The following is a 26,876-nucleotide window of genomic DNA, read 5'->3' as shown; positions in this document are numbered from 1 at the left end:
TTATAACATATAGTTTTAATTAATACTATATTATATAATGTAAACCTAATTTGAAAATGACACTTATCTTTTTGAAGAGCTCACCTTTTGTAGCCTATATATAATCCCCCCTCATTAGTCCCACCAAGAATATCAACTCTCCTGCTCCCTTCCTTCCTCAAATTTCTCCTCTTTCAATTCATCTTCATAATTAAACAACAATAATTAAGTTTAACTAATTAATTAAAAGTTGTTTAAGATCGAATTAATTAAGATGGGTAGATCTCCATGTTGTAATGATGTTAGTGAGCTAAAGAAGGGACCTTGGACACCGGAAGAAGATGAATTGCTGGTCTCTTATATCCAAAAAAACGGCCTTGGAAGTTGGCGTGCTCTTCCTAAGGCGGCCGGGTTGAATCGGTGTGGTAAGAGTTGCAGATTAAGATGGACTAATTACTTGAGGCCGGATATTAAACGTGGTCGTTTTACTGAAGATGAAGAAGACATGATTATTAAGCTTCATTCTGTTCTTGGGAACAAGTAAGTATATATCCTTTTCCATACAAATAATGCATGTATTAATGTTTTCTAATTAATTTAATTTCATAATATTGATTGAATGTCAACAACCTAACCCAACACAATTTCTAGGGAGGTATTTATTTATTTATTTATATTTATTAAATAACTAAGAGTATGTTAAATATCAAAAAAAAAATAAAAATAACTAAGAGTATGTTCCAAACATGTTTGGTACATATATACTACTCCAGCTAGGATCGGGATTTTTTCCAGTAACTCGACGATAAAATTCTTCACTTTTTACTACTCCATTTCAAAATACCTTCTATGTTTTTTTCTTCTTAAAACACTACGAATATGTTACGTACATTCCTAACATGCTTGGTACATACTACGGAGTAGCTACTAGCTAGGATCGGGGTTTTCTCCAGTAACTCGATAATAAACTTCTTTTTCTATAAATCTTCGCGTACTTCTCAATCTAGTACGTTTTCTAATGGTCTAAAGCTACCTTATAATTAACGCCTTACAAAATACCTACCAAAAAATGGGCCCTACTAACGGAAAGTTTAACAGTTTCCAGTAAATGGTGATAACTTTGAAAGTTTTGACAAATTTAAGCTGATAATTTAGATTTTTATTTTAAAACAGTAAGTTTGAAAAACTGGATTTTACAAGCAGTAATAATTATGAAAAAAATCCAAAACATTATGAGAGATTTATTAATTTTGCTTATTGTGTGTCAAATTTTGATAGGTGGTCAAGAATTGCAGCTCATCTACCAGGAAGAACAGATAATGAGATTAAGAATTATTGGAACACACATTTAAGGAAGAAGCTTCTACAAATGGGTATTGATCCAGTTACTCACAAACCAAGAAATGATCTTAATCTCTTAGCTAATCTCTCTCAACTTCTTTCAACAACCCCACAAAATTTAGGGTACAACCCTTTATCAAATTGGGACATCAATAATGCCCTTAGAATACAACCAAACGTTGCAGCTGAAGTAGCCAAATTACAAGTCCTACAAAACATATTCCAAATCCTAAACACAAGCAATAATTCATCCCCTAATATTGACCATAATATGGCATTAAACTTGGGATTAATTCCTAATGTTAATGGTATTATTGGCAATAATAATAATAATAATAATAATAATAATAATAATCCTATGTGTTCAACCTCTCAAGGGTTTTATCAAGCTCCAAATTACGGTCCAAACCAAACTATAGTTGATCATAATAATAATAATAAGTATGATTATACACAAGAATTGTATAATACAAGTTTGGATATTAATCATAATAAGAGCTTAAGTAGTAGTACAACTTGTGAAACCCTAGACGAAAATCGACTTCCTTCATTGGTTAACTTTTCTCCAAAGGGTTCAACTATTAACCAAATTGAGAGTAACACAAACTCTACAAATGGATCCTGTGTCTTGACTCCCACGGCAACTGCTGAGTTGTTTGAAGGTTGGGAGAAGCTTTTGGATGATGGCAATAGTGACTTTTGGAAAGAATTCATTAAGTAAGTACGTAGTAGTTGTTATTTATATGTGTACTCTTTCTTTAACGGTTTATTTAATACTATTTCTTTTTCAGTTTTATGTTTTTTAGAAAATAAAAAAACAAAAGTATGGAAGTCGAAAAAAGTGATTTTCAGTTTTTTGTAGTCAGTTTTCAAAATCAACATGCATACTTATGATTTAGTTTATGATTCAATCAAAATCATACGAATTTTAATTTTTTTTTTTAAATAACTGAAAAACTGAAAACTAGCCGAGACACCGAACGGGATACAAGTATAATTATTTTTCATTTTTTGAAGGTACAACTTTGACACAGTTACTCTCAGTACGTATGTTTTAGAAAAAGTTACACCAACTTATAAAAATATTTGTATTATTTTGTCAATGTATTACAAATTCAAGTTTGAGCTAGTGAAAAAGAAGATCAAGTAATAATTTATTAAGCTGCATTTTGATATAATTATAATTTAACTCAATTGGTAAATTAATTGGTTTGAAGTACACAAATGTTTTTATAAAAAAAAAAAAAAAATACACAAATGTTAATGTGGTTTCCTTAAAAAAAATGTTAATGTGGTTTATTACTTGCCATGCAGTTAACCCGGCGATAAGCTTCGTAGCAGCACCAACTTCGTCGTGCATGCATGGGCCGCATGGCGGCATGGAGGCCGTATCTTCTTCCGTGAGATTCAAGAAAAATGTGTTGAACTGAGTTAAACACTTATAAAAAAATTGTTTCAAATTCTTTTTATTTATTTATTTATTTTCTGGTATATTAGGGGGTGATTGAACATACGTATAAGGCATACACACTTGTATAAAGCCTTACGGGTCGGATCAAATTTTTCATTGTTTGATTTGTAGAGATTGTCACATTTTGTCGAGTTTATTGTACACATAGAAGTATATAGATCGAATACAGTTGTACGAAGTATTTTCTATATATAATTAGGATCGAAAATAATTTAGTCATATTCTGTTATACCTATACTTCATTCTATTTAACTTAATTTTCTCGTTTCATACTTATTACATTTATTCGTCATTATTTTTTTTCATTAAAAATATCAACGCGCTATTAAGTACTTTATTACCTCAAACAAGACATCAATCGAGCTATAAATTAATCAAATGCTACTCCGTACTAAATAAATGGTTAATTTATTGGTTCGATTTGCTTGTTATGTACTTAATGAGCACTTTTTCAGTATCTAGAAGAGAATAAAAATAGTAATATACTACGTACTATGTTAACAAACAAACTTAAGGTCGTATGCTCACTAACTTTGAAAGCGTAAGGAACATCACTTCTCTAGAGACTAACTACTTTATGTGGAGTTGATAAGATTAGCTGAATTTGAGCTTATATTTAACCAATTAGCCTTAGACTCACTGTTCTAGAACAATAACAAACAAATTTGATAAAGGTTTTAAATCTCTTTCTCACCAATCACTACTAGGGTTGACTTTTTAATTAAAGTTGACTTTGTTATGTCCACATATTCTTTTAACTCAGCCCAAATTGAAAATCACAAAGGAGCTCCAATCATTCTAAATACGAACATCTCCTTGATCTTTTTTCAACCCATAGCACACCCGGTTCACCGGAGCTTAGCTCCGACTACATCCGGATTCGACCCGTGTCGCACACCTTGCTTATGGTGGGTGAGTCTCCTAACAAGAGTTTCTGCATACGGCGAGGCTCGAACTCGAGACCTCCCTTAAGCGGCATCAAACTGCTTACCACTTGAGCCAACTCTATGTTGGTAACATCTCCTTGATCTTGAATCACCAGATTTAAGTAGTTTAGAAGTTCAATCAGTGTTGTAGACTTGTAGTGAGTCAGTCGCCAGGCCACTCAATTGTAATATCGATTGAATTTTTAACTATTTGCGCGAAACAGTGTTCAAACACAATTTAGAAGGTGGACCATGGTGCACAATGAGCATGGTGCACCTTAAGAACACTAGTACATAATTAAAAGAACATTTGGTTACGTGAAAAGAACATGAATATATATTTTATTTATGTTTTTAATAAATAGTGAAATAATGTGTTATTTTTTATAACAAAAAAGTAAATATTATATCGCATGTTCTTTTGTCGTAGTGTCATATTTTTTTGGCGTAGTGTCATGTTCTTTTGTTATATGCACACATGTTTTTTGGTGCAGCATACTCACTGTGCACCATAGTCCACTGATTGGTGTTCAAATCTTGACAAAAGCTACTAGGAATTTTATAGGTTGTACCTTGAACAAGGTACAAGAAAAGTTGCTTTTATTTGTTCATTTGGAAGTTTCAAATGACAAATTAATTACTCCCTCCGTCCCGGAATACTCGACCCGATTTGACTGGCACAGAGTTTAAGGAATTTGAATTGACTTATTTAATTTAATAGGTAGTAGTTGATAGTGGGTATTATTTTAATGTAGTTAGTGGGAGGTGGGGTTAGGGGAGAGTAGGGGTTGAATTTTTAATTATTTTTTATATGGAGTAGGGGTAGTTGGGTTAATAGGGGTGGAGTGAGAAATAATATAATATTGTTAGAATATTTCCATTTTTAGAAACAGGTCAAGTATTAAGGGACGAACCGATAAGGAAAACGGGCCAAGTATTCCGGGACGGAGGGAGTAGCATCAATAGCCATAGCGTACATTGCACCAAATTACTGTACGATAAAGTTTCTTGTGTGACTTTGAGTTTGAATATATTTTAGAGTTTAAATGAAGTTTTAATTTGAGCTTGAGCTCAGAGTTCAATGAAAATAGAGTGATACAAACATGCAAATATAATACTAGACTCTACTCATGCATATACGTAATACATGCCACTAAATTTGGGTTTGATTTGATTTATGTAAAGTTTAATGTTTTGGATATCTAACTACTTAGATAATAGTCCTAAATCCTAATTTCAAGTGTGAATGGTAACTGTATGGACAAATCTTCTCTTTCTCCTAATTATCATGAAATAACACAATTAATACATACTTTGTACCCCAACCGTCCCAAACTCTCAAAAGTCATTCCGGTCACAAAATAGTACTCCCTCCGTCCCGGAATACTCGATCCGATTTGACCGGTACAGAGTTTAAGGGACTTGAATTGACTTATTTAATTTAATAGGTAGTAGTTGATAGTGGGGTATTATTTTAATGTAGTTAGTGGGAAATGTGTAAAGGGGTGGGGTTGGGGGAGAGTAGGGGTTGAATTTTTAATTATTTTTTGTATGGAGTAGGGGGTAGGTGGGTTAATAGGGGTGGAGTGAGAAATAATATAATATTGTTAGAATATTTCCATTTTTAGAAACAGGTCAAGTATTAAGGGACGGCCCGATAAGGAAAACAGGTCAAGTATTCCGGAACGGAGGGAGTATACGTATAAAAAGTCACCCCATATTACAATAAACCCGTGTTGGAAAAAACTTGATCACGAAAGAAGGAAATAGTTAATAATAATAATAATAATAATAATAATAATAATAATAATAATAATTATAATAATAATAATAATAATAATAAAGGGTGGATGAATAATGTAGAGTAAAATGTGACATAAGGTCATAATGTTGGTTGCGTGGTTACAAATTAGGTAAAGATGATATCCTTATAATACAAGCAACTGAGATTGACCTCATTTCGCCCAAAAACACTGCATTTTTATATAACAAAGACGACTCAATTAAGTATACGTAGTTGAAAAAAACATAAGTACAAACATATGAGATTAGGATAGTCCAATAATTTACGACCTTTTATCCCCAACATCTTCCACGAAACATTACACTTCACTTAATTAAACTTATTCCTTAATTGTTTGTCTTTTTACTGCCCACTCATTATCCATCTTTGTCTCATAAGTTGAAAACCACAACCTTCAATTCTGCTTAAGCAATATCGTTTTAAGTCAAAATACTTATCAACTAGGTTAATTTATTTACTTTCTTTTATCTAGTTAATTCTAATTAGTTTATTGGTCTAGTAAAGTAATTATTAACATCTACTACTTAGAATTATACGTAGTAAATATTAGCAACTTTAATTCAGCAACGTAGATGTCAACTAGATTAGTTGATTACTGCATTTAGAAGTATCTTATCAAAACTTTGAGAACGTATCTCATCTAAGCTACATCATTGGCTCATTGCCCTTTATAACTTCTATACACCCCAAATAAAAGAAGGCTCGACAACTGAGTAAATAAATTTACAAAAAATTATATTACATACGGTATAAATGTATAATCAAATCTAATACTTCGTACAACAATTCTCATATATAGGGCGAGGGAGAAGAGAAAGCAAACTCACTTTGTTGTACACCCTCCGTCCCGGAATACATGCACCGGTTTGACTTTTTGCACTATTCACATAATTCACTTTGACCCAATTTTATTTCTAGTATATGAAAACAAAAGTTAGCATATAATATATTGTCGGTTTCATCTTAACATATATTTTCAAAATATTAATATTTCATAAGTTTCCATAATATGTAGTTAAAGATATTGGTGGTCAAAGTTGTGCATTGGCAAGTGTGTCGACTCGAACCGATGTGTGTATTCCGGGACGGAGGGAGTATCACAACTCATACGTACACCAAGAAATACAAAAATTGCCTGAAATAGGAAATTAAGAAGTTCAATTAGAATTTTGAACATACTTAGTGATAGTTACCAACTTACCATTTGATAAGCAAGCATGCACATTTGTAAAAACACTCGGATATTGTTCGATTCAACAACCCCCTCTAACAAAACAAGTCAATTGATTTTATCTTTACTTTTGTTGGGAGCTAGGGTTATCTGACGCTTACTCATATCAATGTAAGAGAAATTATACAAACGGAAGGTTCTCATTCTACCATTGAACTCACCTCTCCACGTTGGTTTTGGATCCTCTAGAGTTTTAAGATAACTCTACAACGTAGAGTTTGAACATATCAACCATTGAATGAAAAATCAATGGTTCAAATATTATCTTTCCAAAATTCCCCTATTTTTTCTCATCAATATGAGCCATATGATTTTAAAATGTATGGTTTAGATACAACTCTACCTTGTAGAGTTTTATTAAAACTCTAGAGGATCCGGACTCCTCCACCTCCATCTACTCCGTAGTGAAAAAATAACATTAAAAAAAAAACTAGATAAGAAAAAGACACCCTACTAAACGAACATCTATCATACGTTAGTCAGTTCAGCTACGCAGGTCTGGAGAGCTAACATATTTCACTCACAACACTCTTTTTTTGACAGGGAAATATATATAGCACATTGTACCAATAGTATTTTCAATAATTTGACTTACATAGCTAGGCTGATTTATCTGTAAGGGATTTTGGTCCAATAAAGTCCCTCTATTCCCCTCACACAAAACAAAGAAAAACAAGGTAACTTGGTGAAAATGAGGATTAAGATAGAAAAAGGACAAATGTTATGCATTGTAACTTGTAAAGAAAGCTACACTAGGAATTAATAGAAACACGCAAAAACGGTAACTAACACGCTTGTACTTCAAGTTTAATCGGTTAGTAGCTTACTAGTTTTAACCTATGTTATTTATCATGTTACTAATTAATTAATGCCATCTTATTCTTCCCATCGCCCTTTTGTATGCGCTTTTTCAGCCCCTCCCTATGTTTTTCAACTTGTTTATCTTTCTGTCCAAGAAATAGTAATGGATAAGGTCAATGTAATTAAATTTAACTAGCTTTTGAGCCCGTTCATAAAACGGGCAGTTGTATAGTGGTTGTTCAGATGTCTTTTTGAAGTTTTTGGGTAATATATGAATTAAATATAGGTGTAATTTGAAGGTTGGAAAAATATAAAAATTATATGTTGAATAAATATTGGATGTTAAAGGGGTGGAGTGGAAGAGACTAATGAGTATATTAGACTATTAATAACTTGATGTTGAATAAGGAAAATGAAGTGGAAGAGGCATTAAAAGTTGTAAATCATATAAACAATAAAGAAAAGTTGAAAAAAAACAAAACAAAATGATATAGATGAAAGGAGATATGCCACATGGCTTCTAATAATGAGATGTCACATGACTTCTAATAATTTATACGGAGTAGTGTTCCTTTTTAAGGTATAGATTGTAATTTACCAGCGTTCTAGACTAAACAACATGCACCACCTAGCTATGTTACTCTGTATATTATCGACAAAACACAAAGTCGACATGACCCGTTTAGTTCGGTTCGTTATATTATCCTACATTTTACATAGCTTTAAATAAAGTCTATAACAATAAGAAATGAACACGGGACTAAACACGAACATATTTCCAACTCGTGTTACATTACTGAAAAATAAAAATGAAAGTAACAGTGGGCATATGAATGAGAAATGAACAAATTCACTTGAACTCAAATACTTATGCCAAAAAAATGAAAAATGCCTTAATGTCAAGTGTTAAACTCGACTACTGAGAAGTGAGAACCACTGTAAAATGGAAGGCACAAACCTCACAATATCCGTGCCCGAAGCCCCCGTAGGTCGTAGGACGGGAGAAAGTAATGGAGTTGGTCCGCACTAAATTTATTGTGGACCATGTCTAAAAAAAGGTAAATTATTTGTTCCTAATTTATTTTGGCATGGATTAGGATTATTATGGGAAAAAAATATCAACTTGGTTTCGTTAATACATGTTGTGCTTGAATAATAAGTCAAAAGTCACTTTTAAAAAGTCACTATATCTAAGAAATTTGGTGTTTAATTTATTATGGTCACTATATGAACAGTAAAGGTCTATATATATGTAAAACGGGTGCTAGAGAAAATTATTGATCTTAGATCCAAACTAATATTATTGTGGACCTGATCGACGCAAGAATATTCCTTGAAGACTTTGAAAAGCAGTCTCACAAATTCTTATTTACAATGGGTGTACAATAAATATTATACACCGAAGTAAAAGTTAACTCAAAATGCTTAAAAGTTAGGCTTATATATGTAAAAATTATCTATTTTTAAGTGATAAATTATTTTATTTTAGTAAAACTTATTTCTTCAAAATTACTAATAATATATAAAATTAATAACTTAACCTTTTAAAATATTTATTTATCAATTTTTTTTTTTACTAATATAAAATTTAATCAAAACTAAGTTAAAGTTACAAAAAAAGGGGTTAAAGTTATCTTGGTGTACAATAAATTTATTGTACACCTTTTGCGCGCAAAATGTCTAAAAGGGTAAATGGGTAATGACTAATGAATACAGCCCAACCTGAAGCAAATTATGGGGTCTGCGTACACTCTAAATAGACAGAAATCACATATCGAATTGGCCCAACAAATACTGGGCCCACATCCTCCTCTGAAATCCACTATATACTTCAAATTTAAAACTTTCCTCAGTAAACCACAACTTTCCTACTACTTAAACAAAATACTTGATGCTAGCAGATCAGTTAATAAAGGGAGTTAAATTCGCATACCTGATTGATGTCAACACATCCGACATGGTAAAAAATGAGAATAGATACTAGCAGATGCTGCAGCACAAAGCCGAAGACATTGTAACGCACTAACGCGTCCATCTCTGGTCGATGTATAAGAACTTGATCAAATACACAGGTATGCTGATTAGATTTACCATAAAAATACAAGCACACAAAGAAAGGGAGTTCCAACTAAAAAAACTTCACCTCTTCCTACCCGGTCCGATGCAGCAGGCGACATCCTATCATGTTGAGACAGAAGGAACTAGATCAAACAGTGGATTTCTGGCATTAGCAGGCATATTAAAGCATCGCCCATCACTGTAACAAAAACAGAGTCTTCTGCATTGTTTCTGGCTAGCAACAATACTCGAGCATCATATTGCAATAAGAACAGTCACAAATAATATCAGGCACCTCAATAAATAATCAGGAATTTACACACCTTATCATATCTTACTCAATTATTCTTAGCATGCATTCTCTGGTCAGAGTATCATGCTTCAACTCATGCAGAAAACAGCAAATCATGGACGAATCATAGTTGACACCACAACAGACAACCGGGAATTCTACTTTACAGCAGGAATCCCATTTCTTCATAAGTTTAACTCCAAGTTGATTATAGCAATTTACTAAAATTGCTTTTTCCACCACAACCTTATTTGGGGGAAAAGCCACATTATATATATGTGAGTGTGTGTAACTCACCAACATATCTTATCAGCAAATTTTTGTGACCCAAAGTTAAACTGCATCAGTTTTTAACACTTAAAATGAAGTAATTGTTATCAATCTGCCAAATTGATCCCAAATTCACCAAAAAGTCACAATTAAGATCACAAGAAATCAAACAGATGAAACAAATGTGACTCATCTGCTTTCCCCCACGCTGCCAATGCTGGCTTTACCTAATGCAACCAACTACATAAACATCCACTGTAAACAAAGGAATCTCCCCAAGGAGAAAAAATCTAAACATTATGCTACCATATATAAATTCCTGCCATCCGAAAGAACTGGTCACATATCCAGATATCCCCACTCCCCAAGAAAATAGAATGATAAACTTAGGAAACAGAATAGTAAACCGTCTGAAAAACAGAAAGTTTAAACAACCTAGATTCACCTTAGAAAACAATTGTTACACCCTCTCCCAAACTATATACACATATACAGAGACCACCCTAACAACAGTCATAAGCTCATAACAAAAAAGATATGAAAAAAGACGGATCAAAAGTTATAGTCTCAAACCAGCAGAACGAGGGAATAAACAGCCCAACCAAGTCCATGTTGAGCCAATCTGGCAATCCGAAATCAAAATAATTACAATCTCATCAAGTTGCCCCATCAGTTAAAATCTCACCAAACTACAGATGTCCTCAGCGGTCTTTAGTGCGGAGTATGATATTTCATGAATTATAACGAAAAATTCAGTAAAGCATACCAAAAATAAGAAAAACACTCCGGAATAGAGAACTAAGAAGATGTCAAGTTCCAACACAAGAGGAATTTAAATCTTCCATAAAAATGTTGTTAGACATTAAACACCACAAAGAATACCTATCAGATCAGAAAGAATTCTTTTTTTATGTAAAAAAACAGATTATATTAACGGATAAAGAGGGCAAGCTGCAAATAAGAAAGATATCCTACTCATACACCATGTCCCAGCAAACAGAAGTTCATTAGCTGCTGTTCCAAAAGGATGAGATTGCTTCCACTTCTACGATCTACATTTGACTAACAATAGAACTCTTACAAACATCTGTAGTTAAAATGTCATCAAAAACATCTTCATCAACATACACTATCTTCAAATTGTGAATGCCTCCTCCAAACTTTAAGTGTCATTCAAGTTGTTCGTCCACAGAAACTATAAAAGTAGCAGGGTGGTGTAAAACAGAGACATGGTACATAAGCAAATTCAACTTACCAATTCATTTTGGATAAAACAAGGAAAACTTCTAAATAGAAGATTTTAATTAGTAACCACGCAGAGCGATGTCCATCAATGGCACGCTTGTAAGGGCTGCAGACAACACAGGGAAAACTAGGCCAATAGTACACTCTGCATCTGATGTAATAACCAGAGAACCAGTTAACAGACTAAAACTGAATGATATCTAAACCTTCTATAAAAGGTCAAATTGGATTCAACTGACCAAGATTATTCAGTTTAGGTAGCAGTGACAGTGATTGTAACAGTTTCTGTAAACAAATCAATATGCTGCTAAACTGCAAACTACTATGAACCAAGAACTTGATTGCATACAAATTTCTAAATAAATGACATGCTGAATGATACCTAAACCTTCTATAAAAGGTCAAATTGGATTTAACTGACCAAGATTATTCAGTTTAGGTAGCAGTGACAGTGATTGTAATCAGTTTCTGTAAACAAATCAATATGCTGCTAAACTGCAGACTACTATGAACCAAGAACTTGACTGCATACAAAGTTCCGAATAAATGACATGTTGAAACCTTATTCGAAGTATTAGCTTGAGATAACCAAGACAAGGTGATTTTCAACCGTGCTCCTGGAACCATTAATCATTTGCCAAACTATACCAAACAGTAATACTTGTGAAAATCAAATAGTAATGCATTATAATTATAAATAAGTGGGGAATGGAAGAAGACAATTGGATAAACCAAATGGACAAATTCATTGATCTAAAGTGCCAGAAAAAGGCACAAATTTGAACATTTCCTTTAGGAAACAAGATTACAAAACTTGTCAAGAAAGAACAAACTAAACCCTTCCTAAAACATCAAAGCAACCCTTCTTTTTCGTCTACAAACATTTAAGAAGTATTTCAGATAGCACCAACTCCAAAACCAAGATGGAATATACATCATTTGACATCAAACACCCAACTAATCAGGTCTCCACAAACAAAAGAAACAAAGAAATATTCAACAAGAAAAAAAGAAAGCCTAATTGTTCACCAGTCTGTACTGTCACCTATCCAAAGAAATTGTTAATCCTCCATTTTCTTTCTTTTTGTGTTTTCACTTCTGGGGCAGGGGAAAGAAGTAAAAGAAGAAACTGTCACCTATTGTAACAAATTTAGTCCTGCATTTTCATCACTGACGAACACTTTCAGCAACCAATGTTATCAACTAACTTCCTCTCTCCACTTTCCTCATTTTCTGCCACTTCTCTTCTTTCATTCTTGGCAACAACATTCCAGAAAAAGTCAGTCATCACACTCTCATACGACGGCATCTTTGCATACCCTGGGAAATAGTTAATGTCAATCACAAGATACCGATTTCCGAGCCTTGTATCCCTTATCACATCGAAATTGAAGAGATTCAGCTTCATGACATCCCTCAATCCTCTCGCAATGTCAGTGATGAACTCCTGCGGTGGCATTTCACAATCATCCAAGTGCATCTTCTTGTAGTACTTCTCATCAGTCTTCTCATTGCTTGCCAAATTCGAAACCTGAGAAAATGTGACCAATCCACCTAAACTCTCCAATTTCTCCTCTGAAACGTCTGGCAACGACTTCCTCTTCACGCATTTCACGTATTCACCTACCACATACACCTTGAATATGACTCCTCCATGGTTTACAAACTCCTGCAAAACAATCGGGGGTTTCAAATTGCTCAATCCTCCGTGATTGTAAACAAGCGACATTTTATGCGATTTTGCACTTCCATCGGCAACCAAGGGTTTAGCAATCACCGGAAACTTCAATCCATCCCAAGACCTATGGTCACGAAGTGTTTCAGCGTCGTAAATCACGATTTGTTTCGGAATACCAAACGTTTCGGTTTCGCGGTCGTTTTGCACAATTTTCAACTCAGAAACAGCCTGCAACATCGAAATCCGGTTATGGAGGCGCTCAATAGATTCTGGAGCATCAAGAACCACGACATTAGGGTTTTTCGCCTTGTAATCAACGAGTTGCTTCTTCCAATCGTCACCGTACAGTTTGTGAAGGATGCAATCGAACGGTCCTTGATCTATCAACGGTATATCCGTGTCGATTTTAATCAAATCGATCAGACGGTCACGAGAGAGGTTGATGAGCGATTCTCGTATGAAACTCTTCTGCTTCTTGGGCGCTAAAGCGTAGCCGATCGAAAAACGCCGAGGATGTTCCGCCATTAACGACAATTTTGAGCAAACTTAGTTCGATTTCTTGAAAGAAAAACAACTCTCATAACAATGCTGGGAAAACCCTAGCGAAATTGCGACGAAACTAGGGTTTTGGGTCGAAAACTCAAGAACAGCGAAGAACTGCGAGAGAAAACTGAATCAATGAGCACAATAGAGGAGAGAGAAAAATGGAGAAATGTATGTGGGGAGAGGGGTGGGTATATATAGCTTAGATTAGACTAGGGTTAAATTAAAGGGGGTGAGTGTGACTGTGATTGTGGGTTTCAAGTAACTTAACCATGGTTAGTTAAGGAAATGACGAGATGTGAAGACACGTGGCGTGATCTGAGGGTCTATGTTGATAGTTCTGGGACGCGTTATTGGACAGTTTTGCCTCTTTTTTGTTTTAAAAAGATCAACGGTCAGGATTTAAAGGATCAGAAACCCTTTTTAGTAGGGAGGGTAAAGAATGAAGAATCGATGGGACAACGAGTCAATGAATATATGACCCTCTAAATGTCTCAATGAGTAGTAGTACCATGCGTTCATAGCTCATTCCATTTCATTCCATTATTAGGTATGGTGTGTTACATGTTTCAATTTTTATTTCGGATTTAGTTAGGTTGTCTTGAACTTATTCTTGTTGTTTATAAGGGGTGTGCAAAAATTGGTCCGGACCGAATAATAGACCGACTTAGATCGGATCGGATCGGACTGAAGGCAATTGGTCCGCTTTTCGGGTCGAGAAATATCAATTTTCAGTCTTCGGTCTGGTCCGGTCCGGTCTGGTCAAAACCCGATTTTGGACCGGATTGATTTTTTCTTAATAAAATAAAATTTAATCTATTTAAAAATTTAATTCTCTCCTATAATAGGTTGTAAATATTACTATATTGTGATATATTTTATTTTAGCTTCCAAAACAGGCATTAGACAATTGGTTTTTTATATATATTTTTTCTTTTCTACCATAAGTTTTAGAAAAAATAAAAAAATATATTGAAATAGGTCTACAATCGGTCCAAACCGGTCTGGTCCGGGTTTTGGACCGATTTTTTCGGTCCGTTCCGGGTTTTGGACCAATGTTTTCTGTCCGGTCCAGGTTAGGTCCAAGCATAATCGGTCCGGTCTTCGGATCTTGAATTATCAAAATTTCGGTCTTCGGTCCGGTCTGGTCCGGTCCGGGTTTGGACCGATGAACACCCTATGTTTATTAGATCAGATAAAAAACAAATCAGCTCAAAAAAGGGGAAAAAAAACTTAAAAGAAAACATTTATATCAGACCAGACTGGAAATAAAAAAACAGATTAACTCAGGTGAAGAAAACAAGGCCTAATAAGGACAGTAACACATGATAATTTATATCGTATTTCCTTCATCGTACAAAAGAAATTGTGTTGATGCTTGAAAATATATTTGATATGAAAATATAATTTTTCTTTCTTATGTAGCGTAGTAAACTATTAAGTCTCGAAATTAACATGAACTAGATACGGAATACTCCGTAATAAGAAAGAATAAAGATAGACTTTGCTTGTATAGTTGAAGAAGAAAAACAAAAAAAAATGTTGAAAAATTTGGAAACAAAACAAAGAAGGGGGATTTGATTAAGCCAACTAAATTTAGTGTAATCATAGAATGATCACACAATGGATTGAAAGGTGGGCTAATGAAAAGGTATAATCCTTATTGATTCCTTTGTAAGTGGATGGAATGATACTTAAAAGTATGAAGATATTCCGGTATCTATCATTTTCATGTCTATAAACAAGTAGCTCAACTTAATAACTTATCCAATCTTGATTTGTTTTATTATTGGACATGCAAATCTTTTGCGTTTATGGAATTCGTCACTTTGCTCTTTTATTAATTTATTTAATTAATTAATTAATTCTAGAGTGCGTGCATGTACATGTTTTATTTATTTTATGCATTTGCTATATTGTTATTTGTTAATACTCATGTTGAAAAAGTATATCTTTTGCATTGGGAAAGGTCAGTGGTGGTGAATGGGCCCATAATTCCATGCAGATTTGGGCCGGGTTATGGAAAATGGAATCGAGGGTCAATTTAATGGCCCATATCAGCCATATGTGTGTCGGTCCAGGACTTCAGGCCCATGTATGTCATCATGATTTATTCATGAATGTAGATTAGTAGTGCATAATATTGAACGTCAAGAAATTAATCTCTCCATCCCGAAATACTTGTACCGTTTTGACTGGACGCGTTTGTCAATGCATAATTTTGACCATCAATATCGATCTTTAAAGACATATTATAAAAATTATTAAATATTAATATTTTGAAAATATATATTAAGATGAAACCAACAATATATTATATACTACGGAGTAGTAACATTTGTTTTTATACACTATAAATAAAATAGAGTCAAAGTGAATTATTTGAATAGTGCAAAAAGTCAAAACGATGCGAGTATTCCGGGACGGAGGGAGTATGAGTTACGAAGTAACATGAAAATTAAATTTATTTTGTTGTGAATGAGATGCAAGTAAAAAGTTGCATGTTATGGAGTAGTTTGGTGTAGGTAGAGTTGGGGGTCTCAAAGAGCAATGTCATAAGCCCATTAAGTGTTTGTTCCCTTCGTGACCTATTCTTATTGTTTATGAGATCATACTAGAAAAATCAGACCAGATAAACTAAAAAGCACTTACAGAAAACATTTAGACTATATCAGACCAAACAAAAAAAAATAGAAAATCAAACCAAATCAGGTGAAGATCGAAAATAAGGCCTAATACGATCGAGTATCTAATTAGGAATAAAACGAGTGAGCAGAGCTACAAACCTTGCCCTCCATAGAACGAATTCTAACTATTTCCAATTTTTTCTGGAAAATGTGGTTTGTTTTGTTTAATTTATGGGTATGGAACTATGGATGGATCATGGATGGACTCATGGGTGTCTTCTAAATGATTTGTTTTGTTTTGTCTTGCTGGATATAATTATAAGGTTCCGAATTCTTTAATTATACTCCCATACAATTCATATAATTAAACTACTTATATATTATATCAAATTAAAGATAATGTCTAAATACATATGTATTGATTCATGCCAACAAGTACTTCGAGCTAGCACGCATACAATTATAATTGATAAGTAGACTCGTGAGGCCACGACTATAGAAAACAAAATTGGTGAAACAAGATAACATTATAAATGTGAAAATTAGTGAAACTAGATAACAATAAGTAGACTCATGAGGCCACGGCTATGGAAAACAAAAACATTATAAATGTGAAAATTAGTGAAGCAAGATAACAATTCTTGTTTCACTAATTTTTATAATGTTATCTTGTTTCACCAACTTTGTTTTCCATAATCGTGGCCTCATGAGTCTACTTATCAATTAATTAGGGATACATACCGGTCTAAAACAGGACCGAAATCGATTTGGACTGAAACCGAAATCAAGAAAATTTGTGAACGCGACCGTAACTGGACCGGGCCAGTTATTTCCGATCCGATCCTGATTTAGACTGGATTAGACCGGAATTATTAAATATGCCTCCATTCAATGCTACAATTCTAGCTTTTTGCCATAAAACTTGAGCAGCGACAAGTTACATAACTCCCCTAGTCCCCTCAGATCAGATTACCCTACACTTGACCCCTATTTCTATAGAGGAAGAACTTGGAGATTACATGAAAATATTTAATTAACCAACCAACCCTTATTTTGTAGGGTATTTCTAGAGCTAGTGCCCTTAAAATCACCCCCAAAATTACCAAAGTACCCTTGATACATACACCACCTTACCTATATATCATCCCTCATCTTAATTAGATACAAGCTTCCACTAAACTTCAATACATGAAAGTAAAGTGTGAACATCTAGCAAGCTTATTACTATTATTAGTAGTAATGTTAGGATTATAAAAAGGATTAGCAACACTAATGTTTTTTTTGTTGTTGAAATTAGGAGTGACTTGCATAAACAAGTAATTCCCACCAAAAAGCTCACCAAAATGTGCTTGACTTTCCTTCAATCTTCTCACCACCTTATTAGCCCATGATAATCTACATCTTGACACCTTAATTCTTGATCTAATCCTGAAAAATCTTCGAAACCCTGAAATTTTAATCTTCAACTTTCTATTTCTCAGCTTATTACCAAACCACCTGCTTATGATTCTTGGTAATAATGATGATGATGATCTTTTAATAACCTCGAATTTTCGATCTTTTTTGTTTTCATCATCTTCTTCTTCGAATATGACTTCTTTTCTTAGCTTTTTGTATGAAAACTTGGACATTTTTCCTGCTATTTTTTCAGGAAAAAGCTAAGGAAAATGGAAGCTTAATTTGGTGGTAGCTAGGAATTGAATTGGAAGAAGAGATGATAGCTTTTTTTGGGTAATGTGAGTTTTTAGGGAAGAAAAGAGACAGCTGGTGGAAGTTAGGTTATAATAAATGAATCAGTTATATGGTAGTAAGACTGTAATTAATTAACTTTAACTACTCCCTCCATCCCTTAATACTCGACCTGTTTTGATTTTTTGTACTATTCATATACGGAGTAATTTACTTTGACCCGGCCTATTTTATTTCTAGTATATGAAAACAAATGTTAGTATATAATATATTGTTTGATTTATCTTACTATATATTTTCAAAATATTAATATTTTTATAAGTTTTTATAATATGTAGTTAAAGAAATTGGTGGTCAAAGTTGTGCATTGGCAAGCGTGTCCGGTCAAAACAAGTCGAATATTAAGGGACAGAAGGAGTACTACGGACATTCAAACATTTAATGCATGAAAATTTAGGTCAAAATGAAGGGTACGTACGTACGTTAACATTTGTTAGATAGGGTACGTACTAACGCTATTAATACAATAAGGAATAGTGTTATAATAATAAATAATTAATAATAATTAATTAAGTGGAGTACTTTAGGTGTTATTTGGTCGTCCGTACTATTACGTATAACAAATGATTAAAGCTTTGTACAGATAATACGATAAATTTATGTGCTATGTACGTATGTGTTATTGGTTTTTGTGATGAAATTTGTGATGGGCGTGTCTCATTGTACCGATTTCTAGATACACATACATAGATCGAGTATAGTCGTACAGAGTATAGTCATGGGTGTATCTCGTTGTACAATATTGAATTAATTAATTATGCAAAACAATCATTCTTTTTTGTTACGAATTAATTATGCAAAACAATCATTCTTTTTTGTTATGAATTACTTATGCAAAACAATTATTCTTTTTTTTTACGAATTAATTATGCAAAACAATCATTCTTCTTTGTTATGAATTACTTATGCAAAACAATCATTCAATTCTTTTTTGTTTAAGAAATATCTTAAGTACGTAGTACAAAAATACCAAACAAGTGACAAACTAAAACAAGAACCAACATCAATTTATTAATTACTTAATTATCATCATGTTAGTTGCTCTTGCTAATTGTACTCATATATACTAGAAATGAAAATTAAGAGAAAAATAAAATAAAAAGTTGCACAAAAACTTATCATAAACAAAGTCTACTAAATACATAAAAGCTTCAAATAAATACATTAACTAATTAAACAAGTTAAAAGTTTCAAGAATATATATAATTACTACTAAAATTAGTAGAAGGAAACCTAGAAAGCTTATTAACAGTACTAAGATTATGATTATAAATTTGATGATTAACGTTGTTGTTGTTGTTCTTGAAAGAAGCAGGAGTAACTTGCATAAACAAATAATTCCCAGCAAAAAGTTCACCAAAATGTGATTGACTTTCCTTCAATCTCTTAAAAACCTTATTAGCCCATGATAATCTTGCAACTTTAAGCTTATTAACTCTTCTAATCCTGAAAAACCTTCTGAAACTTCCTAATTTAAATTTAAGCTTGAATTTCCTGCTTAATTTCAGCTTACTAATCCAGTTGTTGTTGTTGTTGTTGTTGTTGTTGTTGTTGTTGTTGTTGTTGTTGTTGTAGTTGTTGTTGTTGTTGTTGTTGTTGATGATGCGGTTTCTTGATCTGACTGAAGATGATGATCTTCTAATAATTTCGCAGATTCTTTCTGTTTTACTTTTGCTTCGAGGAAGATGATCATGATCTTCATCTTCTTCAAATATCACTTCTTGTTTTAGCCTCTTGTATGATAATTTTGTTACTATGCCTGCCATTTTTATTTTATTTTTCTAAGAAAATGGGAATTTTGTGAGTGTATGAAATAGGAATAAAATGTGGAATATGTGATGAGGTATAAAATTGGGATAAATAATAAAAATAATGATGGAGTTTCTGGTTGTGGATGTTATGTGGAGAGAGAGGAGTTAGGTTGATGGTTGTGGTTGTGTGCATTTAATGTATGAAAATGAGGTCTTTAATGGCTAAGAGAACGATGGATGCATAATACAACTATGCTTGTATTGTGCACGGAACTTGGGTTGCAATTGTTGGTAAGTTGGTACTAATAAGTACTTCCCGCGTTACATAATGTTCCTCAATTTTTCATTATGCGCGGTCTCCAATGCACTACTTTGACTGTTAATTTTTTTTTTATTTCATATTAGTAAAAATTATATAAAAAAATAATATTTAGGAAATTTATGTTGAAACGAATTCAATTACTCCGTATATCCCACAAGTTAATAATTTTCACTCTTAATTAATTATACTATTAATTACGGTTAAATTTTTTAAATTTTGACCATATGAATAATAATATGAGGAACATTGTGGAACGGAAGGAGTAATAAGCATTTGGTCACACGAGGTATCAGTTACACAAAAAATGTCTAAAGAATCTATAGAGATTGAGCGCATATATATTGCATTGAACATTCACAAAATTATTTCATGATATGTCAATTTATACATGTACTTTATTGTTTATTATCGGAGTATAAATGTTCTATAAATTACTTGGTTTCTTAAACCTAAAAAAAAAAAAAATTACTTGGTTTCGTGTAATACTTCATTGTTTATTACGGAGTATTGGAGTATCAAATGTTATATAAAAAACTAGTACGAGTACCCAGCGGCGGAACTAGGAGGCTGGCGGAGGCTATGGTCCCCCATGATATGTTTAAATATTAAGTATGCACTATAGGTACAACGTTCTAGTCTTAACTCCTTACTTTTATACTTGATTTTTTTTTCATTTATTTTTTGTTTATCATAGTTATAAAACTATATACTTCGTATATATTAAGTTTTGGCCCCCATATGTATAATTCCGGTTCCACCCCTGCCAGTACCTAATGAAATATTAATTAAGTGAAAGAAATCATAGAGTTTAGAGAGAGTCAAGCCAAGTGCGATCGAGTTTTAAGTACATCGGCTCAACTCGTACCAATTCAAGTTCTAATTAACGTTCACATATTTGGTATACAATCACCTCTAGTTGACAATATAGAAACCCTACAAATATAGAAACCCTACATATAATTATGTAATTTAAAACAATGGTCAAAATCTAGATTATCAAAATGATAAAATACAAAGAGAAATCGTTCCTCTAATTTGAACTTTGATTCTAAAAAAGAAAATAACATAACAACAAGATCGAATAATACAATTCCAAGGCTTGTCTAATTTAAAAAAGCAATGAAAAAGGAGAAACAAGACTCTCCACGTAATCCAACATGTAAAGAACATTCTCTATTCTTCCTAGTTGCATTGGACTATGTGAATTTTGATTCGGGTCAATTAGCAAGAGCTCGTTAGTAACCTTGGTAAGATCAACGATAGGATAACAATCAGAAGAAGATGATCTTACCAAAATACCCCCACTAGATGTAAATCCCAAAAGGAAATAAAAGCGCGATCTAGATCTAAGAGGCGATGATGTAGCCACATTAAGGCTAAACAATTTGTTCCAAGAATTCGAGTTGCTATATTGATCTAACTTCCAAACATCCATCATGTGAAAAGGATCAACCTTACAAATGCATACACTTGAGTCTTGAAGGATACCAATGATTGGTTCATTATACCAAATTAAACCTTGTTTATCATTCAAACTAATTGGCACAACTTCCATAATGTCTTGTACTAAATCATATTTAACCATGAAGTCCTTGTAAAAGGTGCCAAACCAACAATACAATGTCTCATTCTTTACAACCGCATTCGTACCCCATAACATTAACCCAATGATTTTAAAAGCACTAGTATCTAATTTTCTCCATTTATCATCCCTCATTGAGTATACATGAACTATTGGCTTTGGAATTGGGTTGTCAATTACTAACCAAATCATGTAGTCATTGATCGAGGGAACGAACCCGAACCATGAAACACTTTTAATATTGAGACAACCACGACCGGGTGGTATATGGTATGGGGTTGAAATTTCCTTCGTTTCTTTGGTGAGAGGGTTAGAGATGTAGATACAGGTTTGTTCCAGGCCTAGGTGCCGATACGTGCATATAAGGCCGTCACATGATCCAATAAGGTGTCCTTTTAGTACATAGTCATGGAGAGGAGGGTTTACGGGTAACACAGTAGGGTTTAGATTGTCGTCCCTTTTACGAAGGGATACAGAATTAAGTACTTGTAGGTTATAATTGTATAACAAGGTTATGGGCGGGTTGTTTTTTGAATTGTGTGTATGGAATTTTATGAAATCGGGGCTGGAGATTAGGGAATTCCAAGATTTACACACTAATTTAAAATTTACCAATGATTTTACCGGTAATCGAAGCAAGATCTCAATTTTTAGCTCCTGCGGTAAGCACCCATCAATTATATCGACAACCGCCATATTTGCTAATAGGATTTTAAGAATATAATAATCGATTATGTATGGCTTTATGTAAATATTAGGGTAAAGCTTTGAGATTATATTTATACAAGACAAGTAGTATACGTTTAGAATTAGGAAACACATTCCTAAACTAATTCAACTTCCTAAAAGATAATATTTCACAGAAAATAATATGACGTTATGTTATCTTAATTGGGCATTTGGGCTGCAATTCGGAAATCTACTAGCTACTGATTTGCTGCTAATTACCAACTAAACCACGTACAAATTCAAAACAGTAACCACGTACAAATTTAAAACAGTAACCCCATACAAATTATATAAGTATATCTTGACTAAAATTATAAAAATATTTGGCCTAAAACTACAAAAGTAACTTCCCTAAAACAAAACGTCCATTAACCTCCGTTATGGGCTTTGAAAGCGCTTGGTCACATATAAAACTTTAGGTTTATTATAAAACCTATGTTGAAATCTTATTAATCATGAAATTTCTTCGTGTTTTCTCTAATAAATGAAACATATCATGTATAATTATAGCCCTATTTAGCAATTAGAGTTTTTCCTTTAATTATTTACTGTTCGCATTTTCAAAAAGGTACGGAGTACTCCCTCCGTTTTTTTTTGTTAGGTTTGGTCTTTTGCACGTTTATTAACGTATAATAAAGATATTTTTTTTTATTAAAAAAGAAACCCAAGTAAAACCTGAATCCACTAATCATTATAACAACCAATAAGATTGTTTTATTTATCAAAATGAACCAATAATGGAAAAGCACAAAGATTGCTAACTTAACATATTTGGGAAGTTGCAAAGATATTTAATGAGTTGAAAAAGTTGGACCAATTAAAATTAAAAAATGACACAGAAAATGATAGTATAATAAGTTTATAAAAGGAAAAATTCTTCCACGTAACAAACATTGTGAAACAGCCTAAAAGGAATACGTAACAAACAAAAAGAAACGGAGGAGTAGCTGATTATCTTTTTGTTTAGCAGATTCGACTAGTTGTTTGTACAAATGTGTTTGGTAGCACATAGAGGTTTGTTAAAAGTTGTTAACTCCTTTATTATGTAAAATATTTATGACAATTGTCTTTTATAGCATTTATTTAATTTTGTTAAGTAAGGGACACAAATGTCTTCTACAATGTTACATTAGCAATGCTCCAAGCAAAAAAATGGTGAAATGAGCATTTTCAAAATGAGAGGTGTTAGCTCAATCATCTTTTCAGTAATCTTTTTTTACCAGACAATACCCTTTGTAGAGGTTTTTATTAGTTAAATCTCTAGAAGTGGTACAAACCTCTCTGTACTAAATAAGGTCATAATCTATGCTTCAAATCTTTCTTTTTCTTTCTCTCATCAGTTTCTACATTCTTGGGCCTATTCGACCTCACACAGTTAGGGAGATAAGTAGGCCATAATTATGGGCCTAACATACAAAGTCCAAATCTAATTATCCGTTTGAGCGAACTTCATGTGTCTAATCAACTATTCATGGCCCAAGACCAATACCAAAATTTCAAAACAGCTAATTTCTTCAAGTTACATCTATACCTAGTTTATACCTTAGTTATTAGTATTTAAAAAGCAAAACCATAAGTAAATAGATGCTACGTGTCATCCCATATTTATCCATCAATTTGTTTTTTTTTGTTTTTTTTGTTGTTTGCTACATGGTACTCTGCCACTTCATCTCCTTAATAACACTCAATAGTCAATACTAATTTTCCATTTAATTTATACTTCCTCCGTTTAGAAATAGTTGCACCATTTTTATTTTATACACTATTCATATATTAACTTTGACACTTCTTTTACACCTATAAAAAAATATGTTATCGTAAAACAATGGTAGAATAGTCTCAATGTCTACTTTTCAAATTATAAAAAAAATAAAATTATTAATGGATAATTAGCTATATTAACGGTCAAAGTTGTGCGTTGTCAAACGTGAAAGTCAAAGTGGTGCAACTATTTCTAAACTGATGAAGTATATTTTTTCAACCTTCACATTCAAGCTCTATTTAAATCATATATTACCACTAAATTCACAAGTTCTCAAAAAAATTAAAACTTCATATAACATTTAAACAATCCGTGTATAACTGTCCGTTCTATGAATAGGCTCAGCTCAAGAGCTAGTTTCTTTTACAAAACATTACTCCGTACGTAGTAAGTGGTGTAATATTGACAGTAATATAGGGTAAGGAAGCATAAGAATAGGAAAAAAAATACAAGATATAGTGATTGAAGACTTATGTTCTATTCGAGTTATTTTGACTTATTTCAGACAAAATAAATTTCTTTTTCCACACATTTTCACCCATAAATAAATTTATTTCACACAAAATAAGTTTTTTTCAAATCAAATAAATTCATATAGTCAAAATTTCCTAGAAGAACATGACATATTGACCTGCATGAACCTTTGATCCAAAAGAAATAGCGAGTTTATCTCAGAATGCTTCAATTATCAACAATGTTTGCCACTACTTCCGCAACTTCTGAGATATAATTGTCTTTGGTGTAGGAAATATGACTAATAGTATATGAAATTAGAACTGCTTATTTGAGAATGTCGTGCCGTGACAAAATACCACTGCTCCCTAAAATTGAATTTGTCACGTTACATACACACGACACGAACTCTTAGCAATCAACCTCTAAGGCTACACATCGTCTATTTCGTTGGTGTAGCAAAGAGATAGATTGAAAACCAAATTGACATTGCCTAAGAACTAGAAGAACAAAGTGCTTGAATCAATTCTTCTAGAAAAGCTAGAGAATATTTTCCGTGTATTCTTTCTTGGAAGACGGAGAATACTTTATATATACTTTAGTCAATGAGCCAAAAATGAAAGATAATCAATTCGTGACAATAAAGTTAGAAGTTGAATTAATTGGGCCATAACTAGTTAGAGTAAATCAAGGGAAATCCAATTGAATGGCCAATCACTGATTTTGTCCAAAACGATATGAAGGTATTCTATCAACGTGGAACATTAATTTGTTCGTTTGAAACAAAACCACTAGGAGTGAACAAAACTCCAACATGTTTTTTTTGGTTCTACTACGAGGAGTTCTCACCGCCTTCGGTGAGTGGACTAATCTACCGCGGGAGTTTGCATGGGTACCTCGATGGGCAGCATCCCTTCCAGTTGAGATTTTTTCCATTCCCAACGCTCGAACCCGAGACCTTGGTTAAGGAGCAAGAGGCCCTTAACCGCTCATGCCAACCTCAATTGGTACAAAACTCCAACATGTGAAACAATAGTTTCTCCTCTCAAAGATGATATTCAAGTTACTAAGGGTAAGAATGGCAACGAGGCTTCTTCTTCAAAGAAAAAAAAACTTTGCTCCGTTCGTTGTTGATGGTTCAACAACTGCAGATAATCGTTATTGCTATTGTTGATGTGGAAGATGGAGAAATCACTAACAACTAGTTTGAAGGAGTGATATTTTTTGGGTCTTGCTCATTAGGTTTACATGTCAACATATGAAGCAATGTATATAGGTTGGTAGCTGATTATGTTTCTTGTAGATGGTTTTCGATGGGGACTTTTGGGGTATATAAGATATTGATGAAAAATGGGGCTTAAAAGGTTATTCTCTTCCTTGTACGTAGGGAAGTCATTTTAGTTTTGAATTTTACAGCTAAAGCCTAAATAATATTTCCAGTCGTTTTTGCGTAAAAAAATTAAAATAAAATTATACCACCTCAACAAAGAGGTAACGGGAAAATAATTTTTTTAATTTTTATTTTATAAGGAAAAAAATCAGGTTAACCTCTTTGAGAAGGAACACCTAATTCGTCATTTCAGACAAAAATCATAACGATATAATAGAACAACAGTTTTATTTTGCCACCAAGAAATCCGCCGCTTGAGTGTCTTCTTGTTAACATTGCATGGCCAAAAATGAATCCAAATTTGATAAATCTCAACTAGAATCCCCTCAACGAGCCCACTAATCTCCCACGAACCTGCCAAATCTTGTTCATTGAATTGATCACCACCAAGTTATCTCCTTCAATAATGAGATTTTTACACCCCATTGCCACCGCACTTTTGATTCTTTCTCGAAGTGCCGAAGATTCAACAAATATGATGGAGTCCTTTGGGTGAAGAGCCTTGGCTCCTGCCACTAACAACGCTCGTAACGGGAAAATGATAATTTATCTAACATTATTGTTATTATGGAGTATATATAGTTTATTAATACTCCGTAATGAGGTGTAATCACAAATCACAATATCGTCATATGATATGTTTCAAAGATAAGCAAAACCCATTTGGTAGAGAAGAGAGATATGGATGTGAACAAAAATGAGGTGAAGAAAACGACATTTAATGGGGCAAAATTGTAATTCCATAAGTTGAGGTAAGCACAAAACGCGTAGTTTAATCAAGTTGGAGTAAGTTTATAGCACATGCAAAAACACCGGAAATTACCACAGGGCCCCACCATTCGCGGATTTGCACTTGCGGCCGCTTTCTCCTT

At 33.1% G+C, this 26,876-nt stretch overlaps 4 protein-coding genes across 4 annotated transcripts; 1 reads left to right on the top strand and 3 right to left on the bottom strand.

Moving 5' to 3' along the window:
- The first annotated feature begins 246 nt into the window (after positions 1 to 246).
- On the top strand, positions 247 to 3,044 carry LOC110791907 (transcription factor MYB41-like). Its single transcript, XM_056833519.1, has 3 exons — positions 247 to 519; positions 1,258 to 2,037; positions 2,635 to 3,044. Exons 1-3 carry the CDS (start codon positions 254 to 256, stop codon positions 2,636 to 2,638), a joined length of 1,050 nt encoding a protein of 349 aa, XP_056689497.1. The 5' UTR covers positions 247 to 253; the 3' UTR covers positions 2,639 to 3,044.
- A 9,101-nt stretch (positions 3,045 to 12,145) lies between these two features.
- On the bottom strand, positions 12,146 to 13,818 carry LOC110791914 (inositol-tetrakisphosphate 1-kinase 1-like). The gene has a single exon (XM_021996685.2). It carries the CDS (start codon positions 13,619 to 13,621, stop codon positions 12,602 to 12,604), a length of 1,020 nt encoding a protein of 339 aa, XP_021852377.1. The 5' UTR covers positions 13,622 to 13,818; the 3' UTR covers positions 12,146 to 12,601.
- Positions 13,819 to 19,106: 5,288 nt separating this feature from the next.
- On the bottom strand, positions 19,107 to 19,933 carry LOC130462603 (uncharacterized). The gene has a single exon (XM_056831244.1). The coding sequence runs from the start codon at positions 19,779 to 19,781 to the stop codon at positions 19,206 to 19,208; it is 576 nt and encodes a 191-aa protein (XP_056687222.1). The 5' UTR covers positions 19,782 to 19,933; the 3' UTR covers positions 19,107 to 19,205.
- Positions 19,934 to 21,037: 1,104 nt separating this feature from the next.
- Positions 21,038 to 22,395, bottom strand: LOC130464146 (F-box/kelch-repeat protein At3g23880-like). Its single transcript, XM_056833570.1, has one exon. The coding sequence runs from the start codon at positions 22,364 to 22,366 to the stop codon at positions 21,197 to 21,199; it is 1,170 nt and encodes a 389-aa protein (XP_056689548.1). The 5' UTR covers positions 22,367 to 22,395; the 3' UTR covers positions 21,038 to 21,196.
- Between the last annotated feature and the right edge of the window lie 4,481 nt (positions 22,396 to 26,876).

This window comes from Spinacia oleracea, chromosome 6, assembly GCF_020520425.1.
Source record: "Spinacia oleracea cultivar Varoflay chromosome 6, BTI_SOV_V1, whole genome shotgun sequence".
In the NCBI taxonomy this organism is placed as follows: Eukaryota; Viridiplantae; Streptophyta; class Magnoliopsida; order Caryophyllales; family Amaranthaceae; genus Spinacia; species Spinacia oleracea.
The sequence above is the reverse complement of the archived record's forward strand: the minus strand, read 5'-3'. Positions and strand labels throughout refer to the sequence as shown.